This window comes from Molossus molossus, unplaced genomic scaffold (assembly GCF_014108415.1).
Source record: "Molossus molossus isolate mMolMol1 unplaced genomic scaffold, mMolMol1.p scaffold_m16_p_22, whole genome shotgun sequence".
Taxonomy (NCBI): domain Eukaryota; kingdom Metazoa; phylum Chordata; class Mammalia; order Chiroptera; family Molossidae; genus Molossus; species Molossus molossus.
This window is the reverse complement of record NW_023425358.1, coordinates 9,256,835-9,270,913: the sequence shown is the minus strand read 5'-3', so window position 1 is coordinate 9,270,913 and position 14,079 is coordinate 9,256,835. Positions and strand designations below refer to the sequence as shown.

At 42.5% G+C, this 14,079-nt stretch overlaps 1 protein-coding gene across 4 annotated transcripts in view; it reads right to left on the bottom strand.

The window, feature by feature from the left end:
• Window positions 1–14,079, bottom strand: part of SNX19 (sorting nexin 19) — a 39,155-nt gene that overhangs the window by 12,725 nt on the left and 12,351 nt on the right. Inside the window, exon 9 of one of the 4 annotated variants that reach the window (XM_036276509.1) lies at window positions 12,365–13,645. The exons of the other annotated variants lie outside the window; for them this stretch is intronic. Coding sequence (XP_036132402.1) covers window positions 13,579–13,645 — 67 coding nt within the window. The 3' untranslated portion in view covers window positions 12,365–13,578. Of the gene's footprint in view, window positions 1–12,364; window positions 13,646–14,079 lie in introns of those variants that run through there. 4 annotated transcript variants of the gene reach the window in all.

Below are 14,079 nucleotides of genomic sequence, written 5' to 3'. Positions count from 1 at the left end.
CACGTGCCTCGCCCCCAGCAACACCATTAATTTTTAAGCAATTACTAAGTCTGGTCAATCCTACTTCCTCAGTATCTCATGAATTCATCACCCCTCTACCATCTCTGCGGCAATGATCTTAGTTTAGGTCTTCATCACCTTTCATTTCTATTAGTTCAACTCTTCCTTAATTTGTTTCCCTGGCCGTAACTTTGCTGCCTTCAATTAATGCTCCGCAGGACTTTATTATTATTATTTTTTAATCCTCACCCAAGGACATTTTTTCCATTTTTTGTTCAGATAGAGTGGGAGGGAGAGCGAGGAAGAGAGAGAGAGAGAGAAACATCGATGTGAAAGAAACACATTGAGTGGCTGCCTCCCGCATGACACAACCAGGGCCGGGGACAAACTGCAACCAAGGTACATGCCCTTAGTGGGAACCGAACCCGGGTCTCTCTGGACTGCAGGCTGTGCTCTAACCGCTGAGCCAAACCGGCCAGGGCTCCGCAGGACTATTTAAGTGCTTTTTCTAAGTTACAAAGTTGTTCATCATCACCTGTTTAAATTTGGCAAATGGTTTCCCACCAAGTGGGGAACAAGCCCTGTGCTCTTTGATTTGCTCCAGGACCTCTGTGTGAGTCAGGGCCTGCTAGCCACTTCAGTGTAATCTCTGGCACTCCTGCTGCACAGCACATATTCTTAATCAAACCTGACTCCTTTGAGCAACACAAATATGTTACTGCTCTGCCTTCAATGCTCTGTTCTTCAATGTCTGTCCTCCACTTCCCTTTGTCCTTTAAATCCTGTCTCAGATGTCCTCTCCTCTGCAAGCCTTGCCCAGGCCTCTTGGAACTGATTACTTAGTCCTTTCTCTGAATCACATATAGACTTCTTTATAAAGTCCTAAATGTATACTATACGGCACCTCCAAGAGAATATTAAACTTCCTAGGGGTGAAATTTGGGGTCTTTTATTGGTATTTTGATCACTTAACGTAGCGTCTGGCATAGAGTAGGTAATCAATAAATATTGGTTATTAAGTGGATTCAAGCTGTATGTGGGGCAAACACTGATCTTAAAGCACAGCACGCGGCTCAGGCAAACATCACAACTCTTCCAACAGTGGCAGAACAATGAGCTCTTAATTATTTATGCTTATGGAGGATAATAATAGATTAAAGAAATAGTGGACTATCTAGAAACTCTTTGAATCTGGCATATTATAAGTACTTACACAAACATTTGGCAGGTTTATGTTCCTAATAACGTTTTGTTTAGGTTAATATTAAAATTAAGCTGTGTGCCAATAAACCAGCTGTAGGGTGGATGCTGTAAGAAGTACAATGGGCAATAAATCAGCTGAGCTGGACTAGGAATTCATCCTGCATGATCCATGCAATTCCACCTGGTTATGCATTCCCGTGGAAGGGAACAGAGGTGGCAGGCAAGGGACTGGGCTAGCCGTGCTTCGTGTCTGACACGTCTGTAAATCCTAGAGAAGAGACAGCTACCAGCCGCTCTGTTTGGTCAGTTTTCCTGGCAAATAGGCCCACAGGATAAAAGAGACTGAAAGTACAACAAAAGCAAAGGGGTTATGAGGACCACGAGTCACACTCGTATTTTGGGAAGTGCCCCTGACGAATGGAGCAGCATCAAACTGATTCTAACCCATTACTTACAACTTTAAGAAAAAAAGGAGGTAGAAGAATGTTGGGGCAAAAAAAAAAAAAAAAAAAAAAAGACCAAAAGCAAAGGTCAGGGTCAGGCTACCTTTCCATCAAATACAGAATGAGAGGGACACACTTGGGGATTCTGTGTTCCTGGGCCAAAAGAGATTGATCGCAAAGGGAGATCTCTAGAAATTCTAGATTTGAGTAGTGTGACGCCCTTAGGATTCCAGTTTGAAAGTGTATTATGCAAATATAGCATACCTTTAAGGACCTTGAGATCAACTTTTCTCAGTTCCATACTATGTTGCTATTAATCAACCATAATCCAGCTCTTAGAAATCAGGGCTGATAGACTTTGAAGCTAGGCAAAATCAAAGTCAAACTTTTTGGATGACTGCCTGCTATTCATTTGATCCAAGTAAAAGCAACAGCTGGACATCTTTCTCACAACCAACAAATCCCTCAGAGTCTCTGGAACAGCCAATGTCTCTGCTCCAAGTCCAAGCGATTTCTATTAGGAAGAGGCCAACAGTTCTCACCCCAATTGTGAGCACAAAACAAGTTCATACCTGTCTGGAGAAAAGAAAAACTTGGTAGCCATAAGAGCTACGAAGAATTTATACAGGCAGTGTGCTGTAGTAAGTGAAAATAACACTGAAAAATACACAAACAGATTTGAGCCTGGCTTGACCACTAAAAGCTGAATGAGCTCCCTGAGTTCTGGCTTCCTTCTTAATGAAATGGGCTAATTCTTGCCTTATCTTCTTCACAAGTTATCAAGATCAAATGAGAAATATAAATGCAATTTTCAGAGTGCTTGTGTGTTTCTGCATGTGTCGGAAAAACATTCCTTTGGATCTTCTTAAAAAAAATCTTACCAGATCCAAGGAACTAAATGGTGGCAGGCTCCTGAACAATCTTCGCATTTCATGCCTCATTTTCCCCTTTTGTAAAACTTATTCTCCTAGCAGGCTCAGCAAGGTAAATATTAGCCCAGTAAATCATTCTTTTAACGAGAGCTTTAAAAAACTGGGCAGGATCAAGCCTGTGGAGTTACGGGTAATTAGAAGACTGTATTTCAAAATCCTTCTTAAAACTAGATCTCTGTATTCTAAGCAATGAAACTTTCTCTGTGGGGACTGAGTATGTCCTTCTTTCCTTGGTCCCAAGTGAACAGCAAGCCTGGCTCATTCTCAGTCACCAGGTCGTCATTTTAACCTTTCCTTTCTCAGCGCCTAGGGCATGGAGGTCGGTGAAGAAGGGGAAGGCGAATTAAAATGGCTACCCAGCCCTGGCCGGGATGGTTCAGTTGGTTGGAGTATCATCCCATACACCAGAAGGTCACGGGTTCAATTCCCAGTCAGGGCACATACATAGGTTGTGGGTTCAATCCCCTGTCAAGGTGTGTGCAAGAGGCAACTGATCGATGTTTCTCTCTCTCTAAAAATCAATTAAAAAAAAAGGCCACCCATTCAGAAGAATATTGAGTCTGGTAGAGGGGAAGAGGAAGAGAACTACTTAAAGCTGAAGCACTGGAAAAAAGGCAAGACACGTCTGAGGGCAAGAGGCAGGAATTTAGTGGTTGTTCTGACAACTAGACAACCTGCAGGCTCTGCTCTGGGTACCACTCCAGGAGAGGAGGGAGGACTGGAGGAGGGACAGGTGCTAGGTGTGCACTCCACTGGATGGGCTTCTTAAACACTTCTACAAATACTACTGATCACAGGTTTGGAGAATGCTCAAGTGTGATTTGACACAGAAGAATTAGGGATTGTATTTAAATAAGCAGACATAGTAGAGTTACAAATCATGCTGTGAAAACGGCTAGAGTAAGCTGGAAGAGACTAGCCTGAAAGAGAACAAAGGACATGAGAAGCAATGGGGACCAAGGACACAACACAATCACACTGGAGCAGAACTACCCAAATATATGTTTCCAGTTTCCTGTTTAAAGGCTGAATTTTAAAATCTTTCCAAACACGAGGCTCTCTGTCCTGATACTAAGGCTGCAGAACTGGCAGCCACCTCGTAGGGACTCTGAGCGACCACTTGATATTAGAGAACAATGGGGAGTGAGGAGGAGGTGGTTAAAGGGCTTATCCTTGTGGAGAAAAATGGGGCCACATACTAACTATGACAAGCTCAGGGGGCCCTGCATGGCGGGTCATACAAATCCAGAGACAAAAGTAACCACACAGGGTGGTCCAAATGAAATGATTCCTCACGAAAAGTGAGTCATGGTGGATTGTCCTGTTCTAGGTCTGTAGCTTCCTTGGTAAAGGTCAATCTTTACCTTTGGAATTGTCTACTAACTTTGTGCACCTAAGGTAACATACCTTTGAAATGTTAACTTTCTTTTCCAGCACAACCACTGACACCAGAGCATGGGACCACACTGTTATCTAGTTGCCAAATACCATGTGTGCAGGTTGTGCTATTAACTATCCTAAAGTACATGTCTCTCCGGTTCACTTTTTATCCAGTCTCAGAGATTTCTTCGCTTTGCTTTCTCCCGCCTCCCTAATCTACCACTGATGGATTTCATGTAACCCTCCTTACGCTTCCTCTTCTGATTTAAACGTATAAAGTAAGTTGCAAAACTGCCCTTCTCTGGAGATTTTCTTAATCTGTTGAGATTTTGTCTCCCAGCAATTGTCATCAGTTTGGCTCAAATAAACTCATACAAGACTTTTTCTTAAGCTGGCCATTCTTTCGTTGACACCCTGAAGCTGCATTTACACAGTAAATGTACTGTGTTAATATAGATTATATATTTATTGGTGGAGGGCTAAATTCCCCCAAAACCAAATCAATAGGAAAAAGCCAAATGATCTCCACCTATGACAAAAAGCAGTAAAAAATACCCTTGATTAGTAACAGGTTGATAAGATTCCCACTATCGGTACATCTAGCACTGACAACCTCTCCCTCAGTGAGATGTATACCTAAGACTTTGGTATCCAAAAGGGCCTTGAGTACTGGGCAGACTAGTGAGTAGAGTATTGACAACATTCTTCAACTTTGGATGTCCAGCTGGTTTTATCACTGCAGACTCTGGTTCACTCTGGGTTCCTGAGGAAAACTGTTCTCAACGCATCAGCTCTAGCACGGAACCCTTGACAGACGGAACGCACTCTAAGGGATGACTTCTGGCAATGCACCCCGCTCAGAGAAGCAAGTGTATGGTCAACACTGATCAGATCAGAGGGGTGAAGGGTGCAAGATGAAAAAAACTGGTACTTCTTAAAGTTAGTGGTACCAAAGAGAGGGCAGATAAGTAGCTTCTGAATCATGGAGCAAGACAGGAATGCTTTTGATTGCTATCACCCCCAAGGCAAGGACCTATAATTGCAAAACGTGGCTCCCTCCAAGGTGAATGGGTATTATTTAACCTGCAGCGCCTCCTGGTGCCCAGAGGCAGAATTCCTGTCTTAATTCTCCCCAGTAGCAATAGCCTGGTAGGCTTTCCACAATTATTTAACAAGACAAAAAGATCTCTTTGTCTTGTGTGTAAGCACTCACACATTCAGAAAGGGGCTGGCTGAAAATATTCAAAATGTATTTAAAGGTTTATTTTTATTTAAAAGTAGAAAAATATCCCACTCCCCTCTTTAAAAATGTTTCAGTGCCTGAAATATTCTTTATCCTAAACTAATCTAAATGAGAACTATCTTATAAGGTCTAGCTTAAACACTTACCTTCCTCTATAAAGCCTACTTCACATTTAGCCCATGCTGCATGGGACAAGCTGCATGTCATTTAACCTCATACTGTTTAATATTTCTGCTTCTATGGCTTATCGCTTCTAAGAGGCCGAAAAAACCTTAAAGTAGAAAGAGTGTCACACTAGGTCTGAAAAGCTATCACACAGCAAGTGCTTAATAAGTACACATAGGTAGCAAATCTTACTCTTTTCAAAAATTATTTGTAAAGAGGCCACCATAACAAGAACTAAATAAAGTTAGTTTCCTAGAAAGCAAAGGCAGAGGATTGGGAGTACCTGGGTTAACAAGTAGGTCCCCTAGTTCTGAAGAAACTCGGAGTTTCTGCTCTGGATATGACTGGGGGACATTTTAAGCATGAACGTCAGATAGGACTGAGTGCTGGGATGAGAACCTGATTTGAAAGATGCAGAAGAGACTTGTTGTCTCCCAGGGTCTCTACTATAATTAGATCACAAAGCAAGCTCACTACCAAAAGCCCATTAAATGTAAACATATAATCAACTCAACATCAGATGTATTGCTGCCATAGCAAATAAGAGCCCCCAAGGAAATGAAATACAGAGCTTGTAAAGATGGATGAAAACTCATATTTATTCAGTGCTACCCTGTGCCAGGTGTACATCAAGAGACTTTCATTTATGTCTTATTTTCCAACCCCTTCATCAGCTAGGCATATTGGAGAGTAACCAGAGGCAAAGAGAGGTTCAGTGACTTGTTCAGTTACACAGATAGTAGCCTCAAAGCAGAATTTTAACTCAGATCTACAGGACTTAGAAGCCCACATTCTTATCTCCTCATTTGGAAGGAAAGATGTCAAAAAGGCCCAACAACAGGAGATGCTTTCAGAGGGCTAGCCTAGATGGGGTTGCCCAGTGGGGGGCCATGATAGCCCAGGGCAATGTGTTCTTTGGGAAAGGAGTGTCAGTAGCATGGGAGACAGCCTGAAAGGCTCAAAGGAAAAGCCTCTGCTCAGGCCTAAGCATGGCTCTAGAGATTGGAGCTGCCCCACGAGCGAGCTGTCAGCAAGGGCTATGTAAGAGATACTGTTTACATTTGAGTTTCTTGTCCTTCAGAACTGTTAGGAACCCCTGAGATTCTCATTAGTGATAAGCAAAGGACTGGTTCCATTGGAATGGCATGTGATGTTCATTTTTTAAATCCTTACTGAGAATATTTTTTCCATTGATTTTCAGACAGAGTGGGAGGGGGAGAGGGAGAGGTAACTTATACCTGGTATCTTTCTATGCACAGCTTCTGTAGAAAATTGCATACTTTTCAACAGCCCCAGATACAAAATTATCTTAAACTAAACCTTCAAATGTTCCTGTCAGAGTATTTCCTGGCCCTCTAATGATTGGCTCAGGCTGTTTTTATAGGTGCTAAAAGTAATGTTTTGCAGTGATGGCTTTGCTCGGGTTATACTGTGCTTCCTTGGTTAGAAGGAACACTGCTTATCCCATGCCTCTTCCACGAGACCTTGACAAAGGGAAGCTCCTGATTTCTATAGATTGGGCCAGGATGAGTCCCAACTGTGTCTCCTATGAGAGGAGTGGCTTCTCGGTCACTCATTCCACACCCATTTTACAATGAAGACAGCATGCCTTTCCTATCGTGTACTGACAGTTTTTACTTGAATACATCTTTACGATTTTCACAGCTGGTGTCAGCTGACTGGCTGTGTGCCTGTGTTTGTGTGTTTTGCACTTCTGTGTGTGGCGCATGATCTTAAATTTTCATACCTCAAACAGATATAGAATTAGTCATTGTAATGGGTAAGAAAAAAATATATATCATGAGGCATTTAAACCTCAGAACCTTTATTCCAAGTCAAGTTATTGGTGCTCTTGCCCATCTATAACTGCAAATAGGAACCCAAGACAATTTTTGAAGACAGTTTCAGACTGTACACATCTTGAAGGCAGGGACTATGTCTTACTCACCTTTCTGTGGTAAGCACTTCGCACTTAATAGATTTGTGTCAAACGAATCAGCCCTGGCAGGTTTGCTTAGCGGTTGGAACATTGGTCCACAGACCAGAGAGTCACCAGTCTGATGCTGGTCAAGGGCACATACCTCGGTTATGGTTCCATCCCCGGTCCTGGTTGGGGTTTTGCAGGAGGCAGCCGATTGATGTGCTCCTCACATTGATCAATCTCTCTCTCTCTCTCCCCCCACTCTCCCTCTCCCTCTCCCACAAGGCACCAGAGCTGAAAGAGAAGTTTATGTAGCGAAGGAAAAAAGCTATAATCAATACTCCCTGAGAAACTATTCATCTTAATTTGGATAAACTCTGAATGTGAACAGGATGCAGAACAGAGATACCTGAGAGAGACAATATAGTCTCTGATGCAGGAATGCTTTAAGAATAAAATCAGAATATGAAGATGAAAATGAATTTAAATGCTACCATCACATGTATGCGTCCCTGAGGCCAGTTGGATGGAAAGCAAGAGATTACATGGGGAAAAGGCGCAGGGACTTTCAAACGAGGCTGGTTCTCGTGGCCACTGCCCTGGCAATAAGCCTGCGCGGTGGGGAGGCAGTGTGCAGCAGCAGAAAGCGCATGGGCTTTGAGGCCAGGATGACTTAAGTGGGATCTTGGGTGTGGCACTTGCTAGTTCTGATTCTGGGATGGTTATTTAATCTGAATATCATTTTCCTCACCTGTAAAATGTGGCAACATATGCCTCTCTCATAGACAAGCACTGCTCATTAGTACATAAAGAACACAGCAGCTTACCTGGTGTAATTAGTACTTAATAAGCGTCAGTTCCTGTCTTATTGCAATTGCTATGTTCTTTTGGTAGCAGGCCTGGAGTTTTCTTTAAGATATAACCACTGTCAGGAAGACCCTTAATCCATCTACACAGAACATGCCTACAGAGAAAAAGGCACCCAAATGGACTATACTCAGAGAAAACCTAAGATTGTGCAGTAACCTAAGGGAACAGTGGAGACAAACGAGTTCATGATCATCTACTCAGAACTGCCCTTAGAGAAGATGAGTATTCCTACCTGGTAGCACAGTACTCTCCAATGGTCCCATACGCTGTCAACAAACCTTCTCCTGACCTTTTCTGGGAGATGGTTTGTAGAAAGATCTCTTTTGTAAGAAAATGATTCCATGGCCTAGTGTAAGGTCCAGAACTTGTCACTTAATTTTCTGTTGGGTCCACTGCTTGTTGGACCTTTAACCCTAATGCAATCTTTCTTGCCTTCTTCCTTTTTAGATACTTCCTGATTTGACATACTTTTCTACTCTCCTTTGCCCACAGATCACAGAACCTTTTTCTTTTTTCCCTACTCTTTTTTTTTTTTTGCCAACTATTTCATTCCTATGTGTCCCCAACACACACACACACACACACACACACACACACACACACACACACAGTCTCTCTCACTAAGAAATCCTTATGCAGATGCCAGGAAGTGTCTGCTGCCCTTTTGACACAGAGTCTGATGCCATCTTGAGGCCATGGGGAGGGCAGAGCCACGGGACGTGGTGCTCAAGTACTCTACTGCTAGCCCGGCTTGTATTTTTATCATGGCATTACTCTGGCATCCAGGCAGGGAACTGGTCCAGCTTCTTCTCATTCCTTCACCCTACATCAGTACTCCATAATAATCTCACTCCTTACCTTGGCTGGATCTTCCTGCCCCAAACCTTCTACCATCAATGGAGCACAGTACATCTCTCCTTTCCCTCCAACCTAGTCTTTGTCTACGCACTTGTCCAATTTCCTGATTCTGATGCACGCAGAAATACTGTCAAGTTCCTTGCGTTTTCGTACAAGAGCAGTCTGCACAGGCTGGATTTACTCCCTGGCAGACTACTACCCCCACTCCTCTTCCGCTCACTTTGCCTCTAATTCCAAATATGGAGTGCTCCTTCTTACATAATTGGATGTTCCCAGCACAGAAGCTGACATACGAGGTCAGGCGCGCATGCGTGCAAGACTGCACTTTGACTTAACAATGCCTTTTTTGGGCATCTAACTTCTCTTCATCTAACTTCAGCTCCCCTCCTCCACTTTCTCTACACCGTCAACAGTCAAGGGAGATTTATGAAGCTTGGCTCAGATCAGAACTCTTACAACCTTGGCTTAGAAGGAAGGGTCATGAGGTTGAATTTACTCTTTTATTTATTTTTTCCTTACAGGGAAGGGAAGATGGGAGGGAGAGAAAAGGAAGAAAAGGAAAGAGGTGGGGGAGAGATAAATAGAGAGAGGGAGAGATAAATAGAGAGAGAGAGAGAGAGAGAGAGAGAGAGAATGAGAATATGTTTAAGGTTTGGCAGAAGTCCCTGGTGTCCAAAAGAATTATGTACATAGGTCTTTTAAGGAAGCAAGGAGAGTAAACAAAGCTGGAAGCAGAAGAAATGAACTCATCTTGGAGATGATAATGCTGGAGGTCAGAAACTGGGAACATTTGAAAGAGGAGATGCATATAAATCTGGATGGCTGCACCATCCCTGATAACTGCAGTGTGTTCCAGAGAACTAGAGTGGCAGTAGCTGCCTGTGGCATTAACGACGACTATCCTTCTCCTTGAAATGCAGAGTCCAAGGAAGAGAACCCGAGAACTCTGCAAAAGGACCCGACTCAGATACTTGTGGTTTCAGAGAGAGAAGAAACACGCTGCCCCCTCGGCAGCAGTCATGGGCACCATCTCAGGGAGGTCAACACTAACCACTGGGGCCTCATCACACCTCTTCCGGGAGGAGGAGTGGTAGGTTGGGGGTGGGAGTGCTACAGCTTTGAGGAGATATCAAATTCCACTTTATTTGCTTACCAAAGTAAAGCCAAAGCACGTAGCACTACATGACCCCCCTTTTTTTTTTTTTTAATTAAAAAATGCAGCCCTGGCCGGTTTTGCTCAGCGGTTAGAGCGTCGGTCCTGAGAGACCTGGGTTTGGTTCCCACTAAGGGCATGTACCTCGGTTGCAGTTTGTCCCCGGCCCTGGTTGGTCGTGCGGGTGGCAGCCACTCGATGTGTCCCTTTCACGTCGATGTTTCTCTCTCTCCCTCCCACTCTATCCGAACAAAAAATGGAAAAATGTCCTTGGGTGAGAATAAAAAAAAAAAAAAGCAAGTTGCAGGAACAAGTAACATAGGCTGCCTTTAGGATAGTGCAGTGCCCTTTGTGTGTGAGTGTGCCTAGATGAAAATGCAGTTGGGATTTTACAAACTGAATGTACTATCCTCTTGGGGAATGTACACTACTCTGAGTCAAAGACTTTTGGATTGGCTTTTATTCTTTTAAATCATGGGGCAAAAATCTGATCCTGAGAGAGTCATTATAGCTGAAAACCAGGCAAACCTGGGTTCAAATTCAGCCTGTGGTATACTTATAAGCTCTGTAATCTTGATTAAATAACCACAATTCTTTGTAAGCTTTAGTTTTCTCATCTCTGAATTGAGAATCTTCCTATCTCTTTCACAGGGCTTTTGAGGGAACTAAATAACATATATGTTTGTAGTGTTCAGCACAGTGTCTACACAAAGTAAACTCTCAACAAATGGTAAATATCTTGGAGCTGGTACGATTAGCAGTGTCTACACATGAATCCTGAAATACGCCCTCTCTTTTCCATGTGTACCATGTACATGGGAACTTGCTGGTATGAGACCATGTGCATTGGCATCAGAGCCTTGGAGCCTCTGGAGGGGAGCTGAGGTTCTTCCTTCAGGTATCCATGACTTCTTAACTCCTATCTCAAGGAAGTTTCAAGAACACTGTGAACCCAGCACAAGAAATTTGAGAAGAGGGCCAAGTATATTCTGTATAAATCAGAGGGACAAGCACAATAGGGATAGTGGTAGCTGAAAAAGGAGGCCGGCATGGGGGGAGAGGGGCAGGCATCCTGAAGACATAAAAAGTAGAACAAATTTGAGGGCATTGGCTGGAGGAATTGGAAATAGAAAATACTTTTTACCCTTCCTTCCTTTTTCTGAAGAGCAAATATTAAAATCTAATATTTATTGGACATGTTCCATGCACCTAAAGACAGAGATACCATTATTAATCCTGTTAGATGAGGAAACCAAACATTGGGAGATTACATACAGCAGAGTAGCAGTATGTTGTAGTGGATAAGAACTTGGGCTGTGGAATACCTGGGTTGGATTTCTGGCTCTACCACGCATTAGCTTTGTGATCATAGATAAGGCCCTCAGTTCTCAGCCCAACTAACTTGCAAAATATGTGAAAAGTAGGGACTGTATCTGTTTGGTTCACTATTGTGTATCTGTTTTTTTCACTATTAATGAGCCCTTACTATTTTTTTCGATGAATAAGGAACAAAACCAAAACCATTTCCCAGATGGACAGAGTGATGAGCGTTTTAAGGTAAAGTAGGATGAATGCTATAAAACAACCTGGACAAATTTGTCAGCGAAATCAAGCAACAGCACAGACTGGACTGCACATGCATCATGTAGCTCCTTCTTTATATGCCATCCACTCCACTTATTCTTGTCTCTTCCCTACCACTGGGACATTTATACTCACTGCCCACTGAGGTAATGCCACCTGCTTGGGATTCTCGTAGCCTGCAATTCCCTTGTATTTAAGTTTCTTGTTTTAGATCTCCATGAACCCTAGCTGCATATTATACCACTTCAATGATCTGCCTGTAATTTCCAAACATATGTTTCTCTCTGCTTTATTTGGTACTGACCCAATCCCTTTAATATTCTGAGTTATTTAAACGTCAGGTAAATTTCTTCCTACAATTTCTATATATAAATCTTAATCTTTTAAAATTTTTCCTGACTTATCTGTATTTTTATGTTCCTACTAAATAATTTATTGTGTTCTGAAACCAATTTGTCACGTAAATTACTTCAGGGGGGAGAGGGTAATCAATTATCACATACTAGCTAGTTTTGGAATCTTCCTATTTGTTGAAAGCATTTGGAAGATCAGCCTAATAGAAGAAGAGAAATGAAGGCTGAATTAACAACATTCACAAGTGACTGAATAAAACATAGAGACTCTACTTTTAAGTATAAAGGTATTGAGAAGGGAAATGTTTATTCTTTTATCCAGTAACAAACATCTATGTCCCTGGCCCTGTGTAAGTTGCTGGAGAAATAATAATGCTAGTTCTGGTCCTTAAAGAACAGATAGTCCAGGGCGAGCTTTCTCAACCTCTGCACTACTGGTATTTTGTGTAGAATAATTTATTGTCGTTTGGGGTGGGGAAGGTGCTATCCTGTGTAGTGTAGGATGTTTAGTTGCATCCTTAGACCCTACCCATCAGATAAAATAGCTTCCTGCCTCTCTTCCCAGTGGTGACAACCAAAACTGTCTTCTGATGTTGCCATATACCCCTGGGGGTAATGCCCACCAGCTGAGAACCACTAGTTAAGGGAAAGTAGGTCATTTCTTTAATATACTCAGAGTAGAGAAAGGGCTCCTAGTGCTGAGGGCAAGTGGGAGACAATGCCATGGGAAGTTTCACTTAATGACTTAATGCTCATTTCTAAAAATATTTAGCAGTAGGCCAAGCAGACAAGAACAGAGAAAGTTTGAAATATTTGGAAAGAGGTAGAAGAATGAGTAGAGAAAGACCATTCAGGTAGAGATAAGAGGATAAGCAAAGGCCTGGAAGAAGAGAGACTGCAGAATACTCAGGCAACAGTAGATGGCTTACATGGGGGAGAACTGGAAATAAAGCAGGGACTAGATCATGCCAAGTAAGAAAAGAGATGGAATGAATAAATAAATAAATATTTTAAATACAGTGGAGCCTTTTTCAAACAAAACCTTACCTAGATCCCAAGTCTACTAATTCAATCAAAATGGAACTGCTTTGACTGGATCGTGGTCCACTAGGTTTTTCCCTTGGCTTCTAAGTTGGCTCCTGAAGTACCTCTACGGAACCCTAGAACTCCCGGAAACACTGGGAAATCAGTTCTGTAAGCAATAGAGTACCACTGAAGGATATTAAGTGCACGATATGTGTTCATATATGCCTTTTAGACAAAGCACTCTAGTGGTGGAGCTGGGTGTGGAGAAGGGACAAGGGGGCAAGCAGCACAGAACTAGTCAGCATTTCAGATGTGGGTGTCACATATGAAACAGTTTCACATATAGCCAGTCTTCAGGCTAATACACAGGAAAAAGCACATTGGCTTTGGAGTTGTATACATTCAGCTTCAGATTCCAGGTAGGTCATTAGCTATGACCTTTGGCAGTTAGTTGACCTCGCGAAGCTCTTTTTCCTTATTTTGTAAAATGGGGGCTACCTCCCTCACTTGGTTGCTGTAAGAAAATATATGCAAACAGAAGTCAGATGCTGGCATATGAGAAGCACTCAGCAAATATAAATGTGCACCCTTCTTTCACTTGCTCTCTTTATGGTTAAAGCTTATTAAGCCTCCCTGATCCTACGTAACTTCTGAGTGTGAAAGAGATTTAATGGCTTGTTGATAATGGATTTTTTACATGTTATAGAACAGATACATTCTTTTATATTTTTGGAGTGCCTATTAGCATGTGCCACATGCTAACAGAAGAGGCCAGGGTTTGGCTTCTTACTTTGTGATGTTCCAGGATGTTTCATGAGAGAAATCATAACAAGCACCACCAGACCTCAAGCACTAGGGTGTGTCCATCTGGTTCAGCAAAGCTGGCATCCGTTTTGTGGTTAGAATTCAGCAGTGAAAGACCCCATCTGTGTACAACTCTTTCAGGAG